We start from the raw sequence: 20,674 nt of genomic DNA, 5'->3' as shown, positions 1-20,674 counted from the left end.
TTAAAGCTGAAATTTATCTCTTTCAACGCAACGCAACAATCACAGTTTAGACGGAAAAGATATTTAGATGCATTTTCCGACAAGAACAAAGACGACCACTACTAATATGGTTTGGGAATTTTCATGGTACCAGATAGCGCTGTAAAGTCAAAAAAACCACTTTTCGTGTGTTTCAATTTCATGATAACCGGCCAAACGCAATAACATTCATGTCAACTTTCTTCACGTATCATAAACCATGAAACCTTTGACTGATCACATGGGGGGCAGAAGCCGCCCTCATTTATGTTAGTCATTTTAATACTACTATTAATAGATAGAGACAAAACAATCCTTAAACTCCATGCTTTGTGAACTCTGTTTCCATGGAAGCTAAGACAGAATTGACAAGGTGCAAATCTGTGTGCTTTTATTAACCTCGGTTGAGTAACAAGAGAAAAGTCAATCCTTTTTTTTTTTATTAAGACTATAGGTACAGGATTTATGCAAATCATACGGTCAATGTGCTACCCTTTATCAAACCATTATAGAGGATTCAAGAAGTTAATATTCATCATTTATTGATCTTTGCAATCCTGTTCCAAGAACTACATAGGGTACTCTCTTTAACTGTTAGTTGAAAATTTTCTGTCCGGGTGATAATAACATTTTTGGATCAAACTGAGCTTTCCTCTGTTTAAAAGTATTCCATTTTGAGCCGAAATGGTCAATCCATTCTTCCTTACTTCCATAATGGCCAAGATACTGCTTAATTTTAATACCAGTTCTGGCACAAAACTGCAATATCTCTTTATTTTTGTTATCAAAGACCTGCCAGTTATCAAAGCCACTTGAATCCAAAAATCCTGCAGGGTAGAAAACATCTTCATCTGGTATAACAGCAGACATCCTATCATCCCATCTGTAATTAAATCATGAACAACAAACATTATTTTGATTCAGGAAAAAAAAAAAAAAAAAGAAAAGAGAGGAGAATCAAAGTATGTGTATAACCAAAGAACTTTAGATGTTTTAAAGACACTTACTTATTTCGGAACATAGGGTAAAAAAGGACAAGTGATGAGGTAAAGTTGTTCTTAAGAAGAATGTCCTTGAAAACACCATTATTGAATTCAAAGATTCCAGATTTGGGTACAAAGAGATTCAACCATGGATGAGGAATCTCCCAAAGTCCTTTTTCCCGAAGTACCAACTCGTCCCGGTGTACTCTATTTAAAAAATCTAGGTAGGTTACATCTGCCTCGTACATAAATCCGGGGATGAAACCATTTAAATTTTTGAATAAACATTTCAGCTCCTGCGAAGAAAGTAGTAGATTATTAATTTTTACATGGATTATAAGTCTTTAATTAAACTGAAACAAATCGATAGCTTACCTTGTCCACAGTACTGCTATCATCATAATACTTGGCTACTTCAATAAAGTAGATGATACCATATTGTTTTATGAGTGAAATTATTTTAGGGCGATCGGATGGTGGAAAAAAATCAAGATTAGTATTCGGGTCCATCAAAAGTTGACCTTCCACATAATCCGGTACATTTTGACAACTTGCTCCGGTCATGGCAATCAAACTTTCTTGGTCTTTACTAAAAGCAGCAAAATCATTGTAAAGAATACGTAACCACCAAACCTATAAAACAAATCAGGTATAGTTAGTAGTTAATAAGAAGAACCAAGGTTCTGTTGATTACAATACTCTTTTATACATTATACATACCCTTTTCTTCGTCGGCTCTAGAACTATTCTTGCTCTCGTTATGATTCCGAATTGACCAAGACCTCCTAGAACTGCAAAAAACAACTCCGAGTTCTGTCGTGGAGAGCAAGTTACTAAATCTCCTTTTCCTGCACAAAAACGAAGGATGAGTTTTTATGTGACATTTTACATTGTAAATTAATACAAGATATTTTTTATGAAGCCATTAAATATGAATTTCATTTGATATTTATAAAAGGAAAACATAAGTTACAATAAGAAAGAAAATTATAATTTCTTTCCTTAAGAAAACTTAAAATAAATGACATATAAAATGGAAACTAAAGAAAAGAAAATATAATTTTTTGAGAATAAAAGATGAAGAAACTTTTTCTCTCCTTTTCTAAGTAACTGAAACTTGTACACGAAACATTAAAAATATGATTTAATGATACAGGTAATGTTAGACATATAAAATTCAGATCAAAAGTTTGTACTTCAACTAATATAACAACTGATTTGACAGGTTACAATAAGATATCAAAATCAAATATTATTTTTTTGCAGAAAATAAGATAACAACTGCCTAAATGATAATACATACTCTTGCTTAAACATTTGAATAGCTACATTAAAAATAAAAAGCAGTAGATCCATGAATATATAGCTAAGATCATGCTTATATTGATTACTAATATGTGGTGCAGATGAATATGGTTTCAGAGTTAATTAATATAATCAAGTTATTATATTTTGTGTATATGTCTTGTATTTAACTGTGCTTATTCCGCAGTTCAAACAAATAATATTTGGAAGAACCAATCAATGTCATTGTCTATTTCTAAAATCTGCAATTGGATTTCCTTTGACTTGGATGGAGTTAAGAGTATATACAACGCTACGTACGTAGGATTGAATTGTATCATTGAATTTTTATAGTGACTCTAAAATACTATAATTATTTGGTTGACCAAACTAATATATAAGGTGGATTTTCCAATATACAAATCCAATCGGCCGATTCGTTTATAATCAATGAAACTGAATTTTGAAACGGCCGGATTATACATATTATACATATAATGGATTTGGACGATTAAAATAGAATTATTCAATATCTGCCGTTCCATAAAGAAAATAGCATAGATGAAAATTAAGGACCGAAAGTTCATACCAGTAACAACATCTAATTCTTTGACATTAGCAATCTGAGGACCTCTGCGATGCGTTTGGCCGCTAATTCCAGCGTTTGAAAGCGTCCCACCAACTGTCAGATACAAATAATCCGTCCAAGAAACTGGCGAAAGTCCTTGTTTCAGTGTCTCATTCAATACATCAATCCACAGCTGTTCGCCCCCAACGTCGGCGTAAAAACCTGAGCCCTTGTTTCCGGATACAATAATTCTACTTCCGTTTCCATTCTTTTTCAGAGACAACATATCCACCACTACGCCGCTGGCAGCCATGGCCTGGCCCCAGGTAGAATGAGCATTGCCTTTTGCGGCTACTGTATAAGGAGTAGAATTACTTTTGAATGAAAAACTTATCAGAGTCTTGATATCATCGACGGATGATGGAGATAGAACAACTGCGGGATTCACCGAAATAATATGTCCGTAATCGGTAGAAGCGGCTTTGATTGCATCGGGGTCTGAGTGAATCCTGCCACTGAGCTAGGGTGGCAGTGAAATAGCCCATGTAGAGATTCCATAACCTGTGATTGAAAAGATAATGAAATATATGAAGATTTGAATGCTAATAGCCATTGCTTTAGAGAGGAAAAGAAGAAGAAGAAGAAATTAATTGCCGGAAGAAGAAGAAGAAATTAATTGCCGGTATTATGATGGAGAAAACGAGAGGTGTTTATATAGAGAATTAATTGCGTATGAAATCTTTATTAAGCTGGTGGTTTGAAATTGCCAGTAGGGATTACTTATTTTAAGTTTTTAAGATCATCTCAAATGACTCTTTTTGAGACTTTTTATACCATAATGTTAAACTTACATCAATCTTTTACACTATTTTCATTACATGATGAAGTGATATATGTCACAATCACATAAATTTTTAATTATTTTGAATTTTTAATATTGTAATAGAATTTTTGTGGTTGTGACATATGTCATATCATGATGTAATAAAAATAGTGTAAGTGTAGCATTACTCCTCTTTATATGACCCAAACTTCTTATTATAAAGAATCCAAGAAACTTTTTATCTTTAAAATATAAATTAGAGAGTGAATTTGACTCTTCATATTTAGAAAGTCAAATTTCACTCTCTATCCTAATTTTAATAAATAAACTATAAGTTCCTATGCATTTTATTTATAATTCTCTCTCTATTAAGTCTCTTTCTAAAAAATAAAGAATATTTTTATTAAATTTAAAGAGTCTATTATATTTGAATAAAAATTGTATTCTTTAAATTTAAAAATTAATGAAGATGCTCTTTATTTATACGAAAGATGCTCCTCAAAATAAAGAGCACCATTGAAGATGCTCTAATAACACGGACTCAAACTGTATTTTATAATTATTTTTTGGAAATAAAATTTAATGAATCATGCCAAAATTGAAAAAATAAATACTATTATTGCCATATGCGACATCATTTAAGATGAAATTTGTTGAATAAAAACCTATGACCTATGATATTATTGTTTGAAAAAAGATAAACTATATGATACATCCAAGGAGTACATCATCCTTATGACAATCCAATTATGAATTTACTTCACATAGATTTCAGTGTGAACAACCAGATTCTTTATTAGGATGACAAAGAGAAAAATGCAGCAGATATGATGAATTCAGAGTATAATTGTATGAATAACATTATCCCTTACTCTAATTTAGACTTTTCCTAAGAGAATAGTATAATCTATAGAAATCGAGGAAAAAAAAAAATGTTTAAAGAATGATTTAGAAAAAATGCCAAGAATATAATAAATGATAATATGCAAATTGATACCATATATGCATAAATAATTTGGTATAAAGACAATGAAAAAAATTAAAGTAACATATATAATAAAAACAAATGTTACTAAATGTGTGTGTGTGTATATATATATATATATATATGGAATGTTACTACTGTTTTAAAAGATAATAAATGTTAATAAATCAAATAAGGAAATACAGCTTTTGCAATAACTATGGGTGCTATTGGTTTATTATTTTGGATAGGATTTTGAGGATAGTATTGGATAGTTGGATAGGGTTATTATTACGAGGTATAATTTAAAAATTTAAAAAAACCCCCTAAGTTTACTAATTTAACTAAATACCCCAATATATAATTTTTTTGTAAAATGATAAAAACACCACCACCCATCCACAATGCCAGATTTCGGCCACCACCACCGGAATCTGGTCTGAATCTGGCGTTACGACTCAGATCGGTCGGATCTGGCTGCACGTGCGTCGATCTAGCCTTTTTCAACTAGATCTGGCTGTCAACGGCCGAAAAAGGCCAAATCTGGTCGTCAGCGACAGCCAAAGATATGGCCGTCTCTGATGGCCAGATCGACGACTTACCGGCCAGTTTCGGTTGTTTGTAGGCCGTTGTGATATATTCCGGCTACCACCGACGGTGGTTGTCAGAATCTGACAACTATGGGTGAGTGGGGGTATTTTTGTTAATTTTTAAACTTTTTTTCTTGGGGGTATTATGAAATTAATAAACTTAAGGGGTCTAAAAAAATTAAAAAATATAATAATATTTCCCAAATAATTAAACAAACAAATATTTTAGGAATAGGATTGGGAATATGGATAAGAATAATAAACCAAACATACCCTATAATATGGCAAACGTTATATCAAGAACAGCTATATATTGTTAAAATAAAGAAAACATAAATCATATGTGAGCATGAAGTTTCATCACCAGTATTGGGATTATTATAATCTCTAAAATCTGATTCACGGTTTTAGTTTCGTATTTGCAGGCCAGAGAAAGAAATTTACTTTTGAGACCAAAATGTTCAAAAATTCTTGAGTTGAATAAACGTATCATATATATATACATTGGATAAGCCCGTGGGACCTAAAGTTCTGACAGAAATATTTAATAAAAATGAAAATTTTAACGAGTTTGACAATGAAATAACTACTATTAGTTTCCATTTTATGTACATTTTGTAAGCAATATATATATAAATTTATTAAATTGAAAGCGGAAGCTCAAGAACCTACCTCCATCGTGGTAATCAAATTCCAAGAGGCTTGTAGATTGGGATGCGTTTTAGTCTATTCAAGACCTTATTTCATGTATCAATGGAGAATCATAAAACTTTCTTGTAGACTAGTGACCATATTTGCCTCTCTGATATTTTTGGGTTTTACGTAATGTTTATACATTCTTTATAACTTCTTATCCATCAAAGAAGAAGAGTTTATATAAAGGGTGGTTATCACAAAATAATTGATGGGAAGTTTCAAGTAACTAGTATGGGAGGTTAAAATAATAATGGCCACAACTTACATTCGACACTGAATACGTATCAATTCAATATTGATACATTCTCAAAATTTCTCATAAATATAATATCCTCATACCCAAAAAAAATAAATAAAAAGTTTAAATTGCATGAATCGTGGCGATAAGTCCTTTTAGAGCAAGTATTGTCTTCCACATATTACAATACAACTTTCTCTTTTGAGTGAGAACCATATATGGTACACAACTTTATGAATGAACTTCCAAATGCTCATTCAATGTCAACAACCGAAATTCAAAAATGCATTGTCATTCTCCAAACTTCATGTATACAACTAAATAAGAGAAGACAAATATGAAAATAAATGGAGTCTTCTAAATCAACAAAATGCGATACAAACATAAAAGGTATCTTAGTCACATAAGGAAAAAAAACATAATATAACTTAGTCACATATGCCCAACATGTCTCTTATAACTTATCAGCAATATGTGGTAAACCTTTTGTTCGCGAATCAGCAATCATCAATCCAATACTGATGTGCTCAATAACCACTTTGTTTGCTTTGACATGTTTTCGAATAACTAAATATTTAATGTTGATATTTTTACTACGACTTCTGCTTTTATTGTTCTTGGCCAAAAACATTGCAGCAAAATTATCACAATAAATCTCAATGTCTTGGAAATTGAGTCAACAACTCCAAGCCCTAAAATAAAACTCCTTAACCATATAGCCTATCATGTCACTTCAAAACATGATACAAATTTTGCTTCAGTGGTAGAAGTAGCAACCAAAGATTGTTTTGCACTTCTCTAAGAAATGGCCCCTCCTACTAATAAGAAGACATATCCTGATGTCGACTTTCTCGAGTCAGGGCAACCAGCAAAGTCAGTGTTTAAATATCTAAATTATCAGAATGACTATATGTAAGCTTATAGTCCTTAGTCTCCTAAAGGTATCATATGACTTTCTTTGTAGCTCCCCAATGGTCCAAACTTGGGTAACTTTGATATCTACCTACATTCCAACTACATATGCAATGTCAAGTCTTGCACAGACCTGAGCATACATTAAACGCCCAATGGTGGAAGCATTAGGAATATTCTTGATCATTTGTTCTCTCTAAATTATTTCTTGGGTTTTGTTTCAAATTGAATTTATCACCTTTGACAATAGGTGCAACACTAGATGAACAATCCTTCATACGAAATTTCTCTAAAACTTTATTAATATAGGCTTCTTGAGACAATCCTAATGTCCCTCGGGATTTGTCTCCCTCCATTTTTATGCCTATGACATATGAAGTTTCTCCCATATCTTTCATATCAAATTTGTTTCGAGAGAAATCACTTAACCTCATGAAGTAAGCCCAAATCACCTGAAACTAGGATATCATCTATATATAGGACTAAGAAAATTATTTTGCTCCCACTGACCTTATGATATATACATTGATCCATAATATTCTCTGTAAAACCAAATGAAGAAATGACATTATGGAATTTTAAATGCCATTTGACATGAGGCTTGTTTTATCCCATATATAGATTTCTTAAGCCTACAAACCAAGTGATTGTTCCCCTCTGAAATAAAACATTTTGGTTGTTTCATGTAAACCTCTTCCTCTAGATCTTCACTGAGGAATGCTTGTTGTTTTCACATCTATTCAACGTAGCTCCATATCAAAATGAGCCACCAATGCCATGATTATCCGAAATGAATCTTTCTTTGAAATAGGAGAGAAAGTATTGTGATAATGAATTCCTTCTTGTTGAATGAATCATTTGGCCACAAATCTTGTTTAATATTGCCTAAAAAGTCTCGTTTGGTTTTAAAGACCTATTTACAACCAATGACCTTTCCCCCTTTTAGGCAATTCAACAAGATCCTAGACTTGGCTATTAGCCAAGGAATCTAACTTATCCTTCATGGCATCATACCATAATGTGGATTTATTTCCATTCACAGCCTATGAAAACATAATAGATTCATCTTCAACACCAATGTCCATGTCATAATCTTGCAAGTACACAACATAATCCGAAGAAATTGCAAGTTTCCTAACTCTTAAAGATATTCTCAATGTTACATCAACATCATCAGCTAGAGAATGCAGAGTAACTAGATCTATAAGAATATCTTCATGATGATGTGGTTTTTCAACGATTGGTTGTTCCTGAGTTATCAAATCCTAATGATTATCACAAAACACATGTTTTTGTCATCAAGGTGCTCACTAATGCCTTGTTAGAAGTCTCAAACTGATCTTTTACAACTTTGAGATATTCTTTCACTTTAGCACAATCAGAGATGGATCCACAAATACTTTTTCCCAATATGAGACCTTATTAACATCAAACTCAAGCAATTGGATTGCTCCCTGTTTTTCTCATCTTGGGTGCTTGATTTCGTGGGCTTTTGGTAGTTCATCCACCCAAAGTGTCAAGTCAAGGTCCATGCACTCTAATGCCAGGAGAATTTTCTCCTTCCAAAGAACATAGTTAATACCACTCAGATGAATAATTTGAGAGAAATCAAAATTAGGAACAGATAAAGTTTGAACAACTGTAAAATAAACAACAACCTTACTAAAACATGCAATGAAGACTCTTTTAATTCAATAAATAAAAATTTGTGCAACAAAATTATGTAAAAAATATATGTTACAATAGTTTAAATTTAGAAGGTGGATTAAAGTATGATTCTTATATAGTATAAATAAATGAGATTGAAGTTTAAATATTAATAACATTAATTTTCAATCAAGTATAGAAAATATACTAAATAAATGCATCAAAATAATCAAAAATTTATTTGAGATATATATATATAAGAATACATGCTAAGATAACTCAATGAATATAAAATCTCTTCATGAGGAGCTGATGTATGCCCTCATGAATATGAATTTGATTACCAAAAAGAAAAAAAGAGGCTCAACCAACTCAATACACATTAAGTGATGAGTATAGTTACATTTGTTTTTTCTACAATAAATATAAAAGAAATCCCACATTTTAAATTTTTTATATATAATTACAACTTTATTCTTATTTTAATTTATCAAAAACAAGGTATAAAAATAAAATTATAAATACATTTTGTGCCCACATACATGCCGAAACCCTATATATATCATATTCTTTTTATTAGGTTTAACATATGATACTTAAATTAAATTGGTCCCCTAGATATTTAACACACTTAAATATATTGATCCTTATTCTTAATTAAAAGTTATTGTTAAGGATATTTATTCATATATATATGCAAAAAAAAATCTACTGTTACGGAAATAGGGTCTGATCCCGTGAGGTTGAGGTCATTGACAATCCGCTGGACCTACACACATGAAAAGGCTAGCGTGAAGCTTATGGAAAACACCAAGGTGGTGTTTGTCGTAGGCACTCCGACGCTCAAGTCAACAAGGCTGGAAGAGACAATTTAATGAGAATTAGGGAAAGAAATATTACCGGAGACCAGAAGGCGCTGAATTTAGGGAGTAAGAATTTAGGAGTAAGGAGGTGATTTTGAGTATTGAATATTGGATATTGAATGAATTATGAGAGGGCAAGCCTCTGTTTATATAGTGAACCCAAGGGGTTGGAATCCTAGTAAGACATGAGTCCTACTTTGGGAGATAATCCCTATCAGGAAAGAAAGATATTTTCTTCCTTATCAGTTATATACTAGTTTGAGTAAGATTGGGATCTTAACAGAAAAGGAATAGAATGAGATTTTGATTTCCTATTTATGGACTATTGTAGGCTAATGGGTCGAAACCATTTTAGCTTGACTTGTAGGATGGCCAACTCATAGAGTGGGCAATTCACAAGGAAATATAAGCATGACCAATCGGAATTGGCTAAAGCCTTGGTGTGGCATGTTTATTTCGTTATTAGGCCTGTGAGGCCCAAGACGGTTTTTGCCCATACAGTTAGCCCCCCTCCCCCCCCCCCGTTCTCTCTCTCTCTCTCTCTCTCTCTCTCTCTCTCTAAGTTAAAGGTTATTTAGCTTAGAGAGTATATTTAATCAATTGAGTGCAGACTAAGCGGATCAATGCTAGCAGCTCGTTAGGTCGGATGGACCATTGTTTGAAATGTGAAAGTTCGCTCAACCAACTTGAGTTGGGAAAAATATAGAGTTTCGCTCGACCAACCTAAGTTGGGAGAAGTTTGGTCGACCAACCTGAGTTGGGAGTATTGAGTGGCTTGGAGAGTACGTTGTTCCTTCCATAGGTGTAAGAATATGTGAATCGTGACCTTCAAGAGTCGAGTCAGTTCGAATTGATTCGTCCAGGTGTGGACTTGGATGAAGTTTAGTGGAGTCACTTCAAGATGAGGGTGTGTACCTCCCACTCGGCTTGGCTTATGCTGATGACTAGATGGTATATGCCAAGTGGAGCTTGTATAGAGCTTTTTCTTTAAAGTTGGACATTGTGCATATGAGGTTGTTGAGGGTCATGTGGAGATTGAGCGGAGTGGAGGATTCGTGATTGGAGAAGAATGAAACGAATGGAGCATGTCATTGAAGTTCATGGCGATAAGGCCAAGCCAAATGGTGCTTATGCATGCCTATTTGTTGGTTGAAGCTGAATGAAGGAAACAAGTGTTCACTAAGTCATTTGGGACCGAATGAAGGCCCCCGAGTTGAATGGAGAACAAATTAAACCAAATATAATTTTAAGGCATTTGGGTAGAGCCGAATGAAATTGGTGACAACATACACTTATCTGGAGCCGAAGGGGATTTAATTTGGCCTTGAAATCCATTTCACATGGCGCATCACAATTCGAGTGGAAGATTCACATGGAATGTTGAGCCGGGTGATAATGATTCAATGTGAACCTGGACCGAGTGGAGTTTTTTTTCCAAATGCTAATGCAATGAGTGGACCTAACCATGTCGAATGAGCATGTGGGTGTTGCCACTTGTATCCCACTACCATATACTCCCAATTGATCCACTAAGTGGAGCTGAGTGGATAGCTTAACCTGATTTTAGACTTTCTAGTGATGTCATGCATGGTATGCATGTGATAAGCAACAAGTCAAATGGAGAAGTGATATGCATGATGTGCATGTGTCTAAGTAATAAGCCGAATAGAGAAAGAATAAAGCAAATGGGGTGTAAGGTAAAAGGTGAAGTAAAGGGCCGACTGGGACATAGCTTTACCGCTTTATATGCAGCTACCCATGCTTGCTGGATTGGGTGGTGGTGTTTTCCTTGAAGGTTATTCAACCAGCTTCAAAGATATCTTGAATGCAAGCGTGTGTATTGCTGACTGACTCAAACATTGTTTTGAGTTTGCACAGAACTAAATGGAGCTTTGCTATTAGTCTTTAAGCCGAATGGAGACCATTACCCAGCGTAGCTAACTTTGTTGGTCGAGCCGAGTGTAAATAGTTCATGCTGAAGTGTGATCGAGTATGTGCCGACTGAAACTGATTTCATCTAAGCGTGTATGGATGGTCAAATGAGAGGTTCTGGAGATCCATGCGGTTCTTCCTAGAAGATGCGACCTTTGAAGGTGTCTTTAATGGAGTCGTGTACAGGCAGAAGTTTGAGCAAAAAATTGATAGCTCATTCGGCTTTTCTTGGGATGTAGAATGCTATTGAGACTGAGCGAATTCAAGTGTTAAAATTTTAGGGTAAAGACGATGTGGAGTTTACAAATGATGGCTTTGGCCAACAACGAAGAGAATTATGTTAGAGTTATTGCAGCTGGGAAACTGACCAAAAAATCTTCTCAAGTTGGTTTGGTTCTTAGGGAAGATTCTTGGATTCATCATCGGAGAAAAGATGTTAGTAATGGTTATTCAGTGTTGACACCAGTTATGACCATGCCAGGAGTTAGCATAGCTGGACATTTCACTCTCAGTTTGACTCGGTTCGGCCGACTAAGTCGAATGGAGAATACACAAGTGAAACAGCCTTACGATTTTTTGCATGAGTGCCATCAAGTGTACCAGAAGGGAAACAGATTGCAACTGGTGGCAGGAGGGGTAGAGAGTTTACAAACAGTCGAAATAGTAAAGGCTCTTCTGAAGGTTTCTGACCTAAATTTTATGGAGTACTAGGAGATGAGTGGCTGAGCCGAGTGAAGGCATTGAAGCCACTTGTATGTTTTTTTTAGTTGTAGGAACAACTACTATAGAGCAGCTCTTACCTCCATAGGATATAGCATGGAGATTACACTTCAAGCGCGTGTGCGAGGAATGGCCCAAAGTCAATATTTGGGCTTACTACTTCCCTACCAATAGCAGAAGCACAGAGCAGGAGTGTGGAAGTCCACTCAAGTACCCTTTAGGGGTCACATGATCCAAGTACTACACATGGAATTGGCTGATTCAAAGGGAGAATTAATGAGACCTAGATGGAGAGTGAGACAGAGACGTAAAGGGAGATGTAGATGGTGACTTGTGAGACAATGACGATGAGGGAGAGTCAACGGCAGGGAGATTGAAGGCATCGGGTTGCAAAGTGTGAAAAACAGAGAACTGGTTGTGATTTTCATTATATGTATTGATAAATTATACATCAATATATAGGAAAATAAAGAACTAATCTAGGAAACAAAAAATCTAATCTATGAAATGAATAATCTAACTTTCTATTTTACAGATTTGTTCTTAATATATATTGATTACAATCCTAATATCCTATTATAGATTTATACACTTAATCGTGCAATATTTGTAAGATTTTGCATGATTATCTAGAACACTCCCCCTCAAGATGGAGCATAGATGTTAATCATGCCCAGCTTGTTACAAATATAATCAATCCGAACCCTATTCAAAGCTTTAGTGAAAACTTCTCCTAGTTGCTCTCCAGTCTTCACATATCCTGTAGACATTAAACCATGCTATATTTTCTCATGAATGAAATGACAGTCAATTTCAATGTGCTTAGTTCGTTCATGAAATACGTGATTAGAAGTAATATGAAGAACGGCTTGGTTATCACACCACAATTTCACTGGCAAAGAGGCCATAAGACCAACTTCAATCAAAAATTGATATATCCATATTACTTCACACAGACTGGGCCATAGCCCTATATTTCGATTCTGCACTAGATCGGGACACAACAGTTTGCCTTGTACTTTTCCATGAGACCAAATTTCTACCAACAAAAACACAATAGCCCATAGTGGATCTCCTATCTATATTGGAACCCGTCCAATCTACATCAGAGAGGTGCTCAATATTAGTATGTCCATGATTTTCGTACAAAATACTACGTCCTGGAGCTCCTTTCAGATAACACAGAATCTTCTCTAACACTGCCCAATGGTCAACTGTAAGAGAAGACATGATTGACTTATTACACTAACAGAGTACGCAATATTAGGATGAGTGACTGTTAAATAGTTCAACTTTCCAACCAGTCTTCTATACCCCTCAGGATCTTCAAACAGTTCACCATCTTTGGGAAGTTGCGAATTAGGAAACATTGGCGTACTGCATGGCTTAGCTCCACATTTTCTTGTCTCAGTTAATAAGTCAAGTACATATTTTCTTTGAGAGAGGAAGATGCCTTTCTTCCTCCCTGTTACCTCAACCCCCAAGAAATACTTCAACACTCCTAAATCCTTTGTATGAATCTGGGTGTGAAGAAAGGACTTAAGTAATGAAATCCCTACAGTGTCACTCCCAGTGATGATAATGTCGTTAACATATATGACAAGAAGAATAATGCAAACTGCCGATTGTTTGTAAAAGACTGAGTGATCAAACTTGCTCTTTGTCATTCCGAACTTTTCAACTAACAGACTGAATTTTCCAAATCAAGCACGTTGACTCTATTTCAAACCATACAACGATTTGTGAAGATGACAAACTTTCCCATACTCCCCCTACACAACAAACCCCAGTGGTTGCTCCATATAAACTTTTTCTTGAAGGTCACCATGTAAAAAGACATTTTTGATGTCCAACTAATGTAATGGCCAAGAATGAGTAGCCACCATAAAGATAAATAAACGAACAGAAGTTAATTTAGTCACAGAGGAAAAAGTGTCAGAATAATCCACTCCATAAGTTTGAGCATAGCCTTTAGCTACAAGATGAGCTTTAAGGTTAGCCATTGACCCATCAGGATTTACTTTAACAGCAAACACCCATTTGTATCCAATAGGTCTCTTTCCAGTAGGTAAGTCAACCAAGGTCCAAGTACCAGTAATAGCTAAAGCATTCATCTCTTCTATCATAGCATTAAGCAAGTTAGGATGAGATAAAGTTTCATGAACAATTGTAGGAAAGGAGAAAGAGTCTAGTGATGCCACAAAAGAACAAGAAGAAGATGATAGGTGGTCATAAGAAACAAATGAAGAGATAGGATAAGTACATTGTGTTTACCTTTCCGACGAGCAATAGAAAGATCAAGATCACTCAAGGTTGGATCCAACGACGAAGAGTCTTAGGTAGGACATGAATTCTGAAGGTCTTCCTGACGAGGAACACAGGTATCGGGATCACTGGAGACTGGATCTGATGGCAAAGGGACTAGTACAAGAGGTTCCTGTCGACGAGAATAGACAATGCGAATTGGTGGTAGTGGAAGGACAGGAGGTGGTGTCGGAGAAGGAACAATAGGTGGGGAAGCCTTAGATGTAGGAGTAGCCTAGTAGGGATGTGACAGTGTAGATTAGTATCGTCCTCCCCCTGATTTGTATAGGTAGACGAAGTAGAAAAAAATGGGTGTTTTCTAAGAAAGTAACATCAAGTGACACCAAATATCTATCAAGACTAGGACAACAGCATCAATATCCCTTCTGAAGGCGAGAGTAACCTAGAAAAACACATTTAAGAGATTTGGGATCTAACTTGGTTACCTGGGGTTGAACATCACAAACCAAACAAGTACTACCAAATATCTTTGGTGCAATAGGAAACAAAAGCTTAGACGGGAAGAGGACACTATAAGGAGTGGAACCATTCAGAATAGATGAAGGCATGCGGTTAATTAGAAAACAAGTCATGGAAACTGCTTTGGCCCAAAACTATTTAGAAACTTGCATTTGAAATAATAGGGCTTGGGCGGTTTCAAGAAGATGCCTATTTTTCTTCTTGGCTACTCCATTTTGCGACGGTGTATCAACACAAGAGGATTGATGAAGAATGCCATGCTGACTCATATAAGACTGAAAAGAACTCGAAAAATATTCTTTGGCATTATTGTTTCTTAATGTCTGGACAAAAGTATTAAATTGAGTTTTAATTTCAGCACAAAAGGCACAAAAATGAGAAAACAACTCAGAACGATTTTTCATTAAATAAAGCCAAGTTACACAAGAGTTGTCATCAACAAAGGTAACACAATATTTAAATCCAGGTTTAGACATAATAGAACACAGACCCCAAACATCTGAATGAACTAATTCAAAAGGGACACTAGCCCGTTTACTGACTCTTGGACTTGAAGGAAGACGGTGGTGTTTGGCAAATTGACATGACTCACAATCTAACGAAGATAAATTATTAAACTGAGGACAAAGTTTCTTTAACAATGGTAAAGAAGAATGTCCTAACCGACAATGCGCCTCAAAAGGGTTTGAAATACTGGAACATGCAGTGGTTCTGGGCACCTGTGTGTCAAGGATGTAAAGCCCTCCAGATTTTATGTCCTTTACCAATAATCTTCCTAGTCCTAAGATCTTGAAACAGGCAATGATCAGGGAAAAATGAGATGCAACATTTAAGAGCACGAGTGAGTTTTCTCACAGAAATTAAATTACAAGCGAACTGTGGTAGAGTCAATACAGAGGATACAGAAATTAACAGAGTAGGGTTAACAGACCCAAACCCAAGAACACATGAAGTTGACCCATCAGCTAAAGTAACATTAGATAAGGAATTATGTGATGATATGTTGAAAAGAGACTAGGATTACCTGTCATATGATTTGTGGCACTAGAATCAATGACCAATTTAGAGGATGAGGAAATAAGACATGTATTTGGTTTACCTGACTTGGCAAGAGCGGTGATGGAAGTAGATGAGAACTTCAATGATTCTTGATACTAAGAAAACTTGGCAAACTCATCAGCTGAAATCATAACCGTCTTCTCAGAAGTATCAGTAGCAGCAACATGAGCTGATTGAGTTTCTGGGCCTTATTTTTCAACTTTCTACATGTGCGCTTTGTATGATCGGGTTCATAACAGTAGTAGCACACAATCCCTCCTGACTTCGATTATCACAATTATTCGAACCCCCTCATTTATTATTGCTCTTGTTATATGAACGTCCGATGTCATTATTCTAACTTACAAGAGCACTACTCGACTGAACAAATGGAGTGCTTTCTGTACGAAGAACCCTAGTAAATACGTCTTTGAGGGAGGTGGTCTCAAAACTGACAAGAACCTGAGATTTAGTAGAGTCAAACTCAGAAAGGAGTCCAGCTAGGAAACTCATACCGCCATTTTCTCTCCTTGAGCTTGTTGAACTTTCACATTAGCACTCACCGGTAAAAGGACGTTAAGTTCTTCATATATCCTTTTAAAGTCCATAAAATAGGTCGTAAGAGATCTATCTTGTTTCTCAGCTCGATAAAAGGCTTTGCATATATCAAAAATACGAGAAATATTCCCTTTCCCATAATACAAAAAATCTAGATAGTTCATCAACTCTTTCACATATTCACAATGATTAATTAAACCAAGTACCTCACTGTTGATGAAATTTTGTATCTGCAAGAACAATTGGGCATCCTCTCTCAACCATGTTTGCTTTGAATCGTCTTCAGACGGATCTTTTATGAGATGATCATCTTTACCAATGCTTCGTAGGTAGAGACGAATTGTCTTACTCCAATCAAAATAGTTATCAGACCCATTAAGCTTATGTTCCATAATTTTTGACATTACAGGAACCATATCAATTATAGGCTTATCAGCCATGGTAAGAAGACGAAAAATTGATCTCAACACAAATAGCCAACACAACTTACAGACGAAAATTAGCAAACTGACCTCAACACAAATAGCCAACAAAACTCTTTAAAGAAAGAAATCTAATACCAACAAAAATCAACAAAACTGATTTGATCGGCTTGAGATATTGAGGAACTGATCACACAGACTCGCCAGAAATATCAAGACGAAATCGGGAAGGGTGATCGGAGCACTGTCCTCCGCCACACATGCCTGCACGTGAAGACTGTCGCAGATGAAAAAGGTAGCGCGTGAGACTCATGCGCTGCTCCTCCGGTGATTAGACTTCAAGGAATGGTCGATCGGCAAGAGAGGCTTCTTCCTAGGCAGGCAGTGAGAAAAAGAAAAAAGCCATTCTCTAGGGTGACTCACAAATAATGCTCACTTGGGCAGAGAAAAAAAAAACGAAGTTGAGAAACAACCTAGCATTGCTCTGATACCATGTGAAAAACAAAGAACTGGTTGTGATTTTCATTATATGTATTGATAAATTATACATCAATATATAGTAAAATAAAGAACTAATCTAAGAAACAAATAATCTAGTCTAGAAAATGAATAATCGAACTTCCTATTTTACATACTTGTTCTTAATATATATTGATTACAATCCTAATATCCTATTATAGATTTATACACTTAATCATGCAATATCTATAAAATCTTGCATGATTATCTACAACACAAAGTGATAGCAGCAGCAGTTGCAGTAGCAGTGGCAGTGGCAATGGTCTGTGATGACAAAGTGAAATGCTTGTTTCTCAAACATTTGCAGTGGCTGCTTGAGAGTTTTCGCCTTCGCCAGGCTTGAGAGTTTCTGCTGTTTGTGGTTGACATTGACATTGCAAAGGTTTTTTGAGAAGTTTCCGAAGGAGTTTATAGTTGTTGAGAAGTTTTTCTAATTTGCTTCTAACAGGAATCCTGGGTTTGACTTATGCGTCTCGAAGAAAGTATTTGAGGGAGAATGGGTTCTCTTGATGAAGGGATTCCTTAATGATGAGTTTCTTCATCTGGCCTCACTCGACTTAACTCGAACTGTGAAACCGAGTTTAGTGTTAGATGTTTGAGCGTTGAGCACTTCATTGACAAGACGAGTGGAGCAAGGTCCCTCGTTTGTTTTAGGAGAAATAGAGGATGAGATCTCTTAACGACACGTGTATTTCTTTGAGACACTGGTGCTTATTGAAGCAGAGTGCAAATTGAGTGTTCGCATGTTTAGAAATGGGTTGGAGCTATGAAGAATGCTGAATTTTAGGCTAAACTGAGAGGGGACAATGTTTCTGATTTAGGAGACGAGGTTGAGTAAGTGTTGTCTTGGCTCTTCGTGGTAAAACAATCATGGTACTATTACATTTGTCGGGCTGAGTGAAATTTTGGGTGATCCTCCAAAGCTCATAAAGGAGATGAGTGAGTTTTTTTAATGGCGTTAGCTGAGCAGAGTCGTATGAGACTTGTCTGAGGGGATTGTTGGTTGGTTACTTGGTGAAAAAAACCTTTTGGAGAGCCCAGTGGAATGTTGAGGATGGTGGTGCGGAGTTACACCAAATGGTAAGTTTGTTAACCTGAATAACCCTTGGTCAAAACCGAGTTGTCTAAACCATGACGATGAAGGAGTCCAGCAATTATTACTCTTCCAGTTTCAAATTTGTATCTTCCGAACTGTGCAGGGTGATCCTTTTTCGAGTTCAAGTTTCCTTGACCGTGTGGTGCCGAATGTAGATTTTATTAGCAAACAATTAGGCTTATTTTATTATGTGAGCTTGTTTTGATAGAGGCCAAGACTAAGTGTAATGTTTCAAGTCAAACTGGAGTATATATATATGGAAGCAAGTGGTGGCGAATAGAGGTTTCTTTTCAACTGCCCGACACCATCTTTGAATTATCCCAGCCGTGTCATGTGAGAAGATCCTCGGGGTTTCACCTACTCCCCTTTGGCTACACATTTAGAAATGTCACCCATGACGAGCCGAGTGAACATGGCTAAAGGTGAAGAGGCTGCAGCTACCCACATTGTGATGCCTGAAGGTGATGAACCAACTCATGGTTCAGGTGGTGTGGCGGTGTTGAGCTATCTGGTAGAGTCAAACTGCATATGGGTGGAGATGTGGTCTGTTATTTACTAGTGCTTGGCATCCTCACCTCATTAATTGTTGTAGCTTGCTCCTTCCTATAAAAGTTGGATTTTGGATATGGGCATAGTTCACCACTTGCCGCTTGGCTAGCATAAGCTTCAACAGATGAGCTAAACCTCTATTTTCCATCTAGGTGTCTATATACTCGCGATACAGCCAAGAAGATTTTTGGGTTCTTCTGTTGGAGGAGGTGGATGTGGTAGGTTCCTTCTTGACCTCGTGTATTTTCTTGATATAATCCTTGCGAGACTTGCATTGAACATCGGTGTGGTGCTTTTTATTTGGGAGAGCGTCAATGATAGTAGAGAATAAAAAATTGATTTTGATGGTATGGAACATGGGCGAGTTTTGAATAGCTTTGTGAAGTGTGTGCAGGAATAATAGTGGAAAAGGAGTATGGTCTCCTAGGAGAGTCGACTAGAGGTGTATAAGCTGAATGGAGGATGAATAAGGGTGTCAGGCCATAACACTCACTACAGTTTAAAGAAATTGGTGCCAAAGGCCGTCACAATCAACATTGTCAAGTTGTTGGGGATAAGTAGCACACATGTCATGAGTAAAGGCAGCATGAATTATCAATATGATAATGGTGGTGGTACTCATAGAATGGTCGTGGCAAAGGATTAAAGAAGCATACTAATTCCCATTAGCTACAACTACTATTAACTATCAAATTAGGAATATTAAGAATAACAATAATACAAAAAATCCATAAAGAATAAAATTGTTAAATGCAAGTATATTGTGATTTAGCATATATGTAAGATGTCACTCCATAAAGATAATAAAATGCAATCATGTAAAACGAAATACTATAACACTTATGACAGTTAAAAAAAATTAGTGCTGAAGGCCAAACATTGAGAAGTAGTTGGAGATAGATAGCACATTTGTGATGAATGAAAGAAGACGACAGTGGCCATTGCCTTGATAACGGAGGTGGTTCTACTCGGCGTTGTGATTCGACGTCACACTGCCAAGGCACCCAAGTAGAGTGGAAGGGAAAGGATTTGGGATTTTGGCTCAAAAGTTAGTTCTGGAAAGAGGTATAAAGCATTCTAGAACATGCTCGAGACACACTGAGATATTTAAAATATGAAATACCTTCCAAAGAGGCAATTAGCCATGCACTGGTGCACATAGAGTCCCAAATATAAGCAGTGTTTAAGGCGGTGCATGAATGATTCCTAGATAGCTAAATTAAGGTGGTGCATGAAATAACTTCCAAACATGAATGATTCCTAGATATTTCTAATGAATTTAAAATGAAGAAAAGTATAGAAAACTTTCTTATCGTGATGAAATTTCTTTATTAACGATGTCAGTCGAAGGGAGTTCCATGCCTCCTCTCATGTTGCAAGTCATCGTTGGCAGATGATTATCAGGGCCCCACGGTAGGCGCCAAACTATAGATGCAAAAAATCTACTGTTACGGAAATAAGATCTGATCC

General features: G+C 35.9%; 2 protein-coding genes across 2 annotated transcripts; both read right to left on the bottom strand.

The window, feature by feature from the left end:
- Window positions 1-423: 423 nt before the first annotated feature.
- LOC116135227 (cytokinin dehydrogenase 3-like) lies at window positions 424-5,908 on the bottom strand. The gene is made up of 6 exons (XM_031420922.1): window positions 5,903-5,908; window positions 2,875-3,373; window positions 1,722-1,849; window positions 1,377-1,634; window positions 1,026-1,297; window positions 424-901 (listed from the first exon to the last, which is right to left on the bottom strand). Exons 1-6 carry the CDS (start codon window positions 5,906-5,908, stop codon window positions 613-615), a joined length of 1,452 nt encoding a protein of 483 aa, XP_031276782.1. The 3' UTR covers window positions 424-612.
- Window positions 5,909-13,186: 7,278 nt separating this feature from the next.
- LOC116135226 (uncharacterized mitochondrial protein AtMg00810-like) lies at window positions 13,187-14,364 on the bottom strand. Its single transcript, XM_031420921.1, has 2 exons — window positions 14,143-14,364; window positions 13,187-13,483 (listed from the first exon to the last, which is right to left on the bottom strand). Exons 1-2 carry the CDS (start codon window positions 14,362-14,364, stop codon window positions 13,187-13,189), a joined length of 519 nt encoding a protein of 172 aa, XP_031276781.1.
- Window positions 14,365-20,674: the final 6,310 nt, after the last annotated feature.

Source organism: Pistacia vera, unplaced genomic scaffold, assembly GCF_008641045.1.
Source record: "Pistacia vera cultivar Batoury unplaced genomic scaffold, PisVer_v2 Contig297, whole genome shotgun sequence".
In the NCBI taxonomy this organism is placed as follows: Eukaryota; Viridiplantae; Streptophyta; class Magnoliopsida; order Sapindales; family Anacardiaceae; genus Pistacia; species Pistacia vera.
This window is presented reverse-complemented; position numbering and strand designations above follow the sequence as displayed.

Excerpts from the sequence above, each read along its gene's own strand:
- LOC116135227 (XM_031420922.1), bottom strand. Across the intron at positions 1,850-2,874 it reads AGAATTAGATGTTGTTACTG|GAAAAGGAGATTTAGTAACT; the intron begins GTATGAACTTTC and ends GTTTTTGTGCAG. Across the intron at positions 1,298-1,376 it reads ATAGCAGTACTGTGGACAAG|GAGCTGAAATGTTTATTCAA; the intron begins GTAAGCTATCGA and ends CTTTCTTCGCAG.
- LOC116135226 (XM_031420921.1), bottom strand. The coding sequence starts at position 14,364 with ATGATAGAAGAGATGAATGCTTTAGCTATTACTGGTACTTGGACCTTG. Across the intron at positions 13,484-14,142 it reads CTGTGACTAAATTAACTTCT|TGTAATAAGTCAATCATGTC; the intron begins GTTCGTTTATTT and ends GTACTCTGTTAG.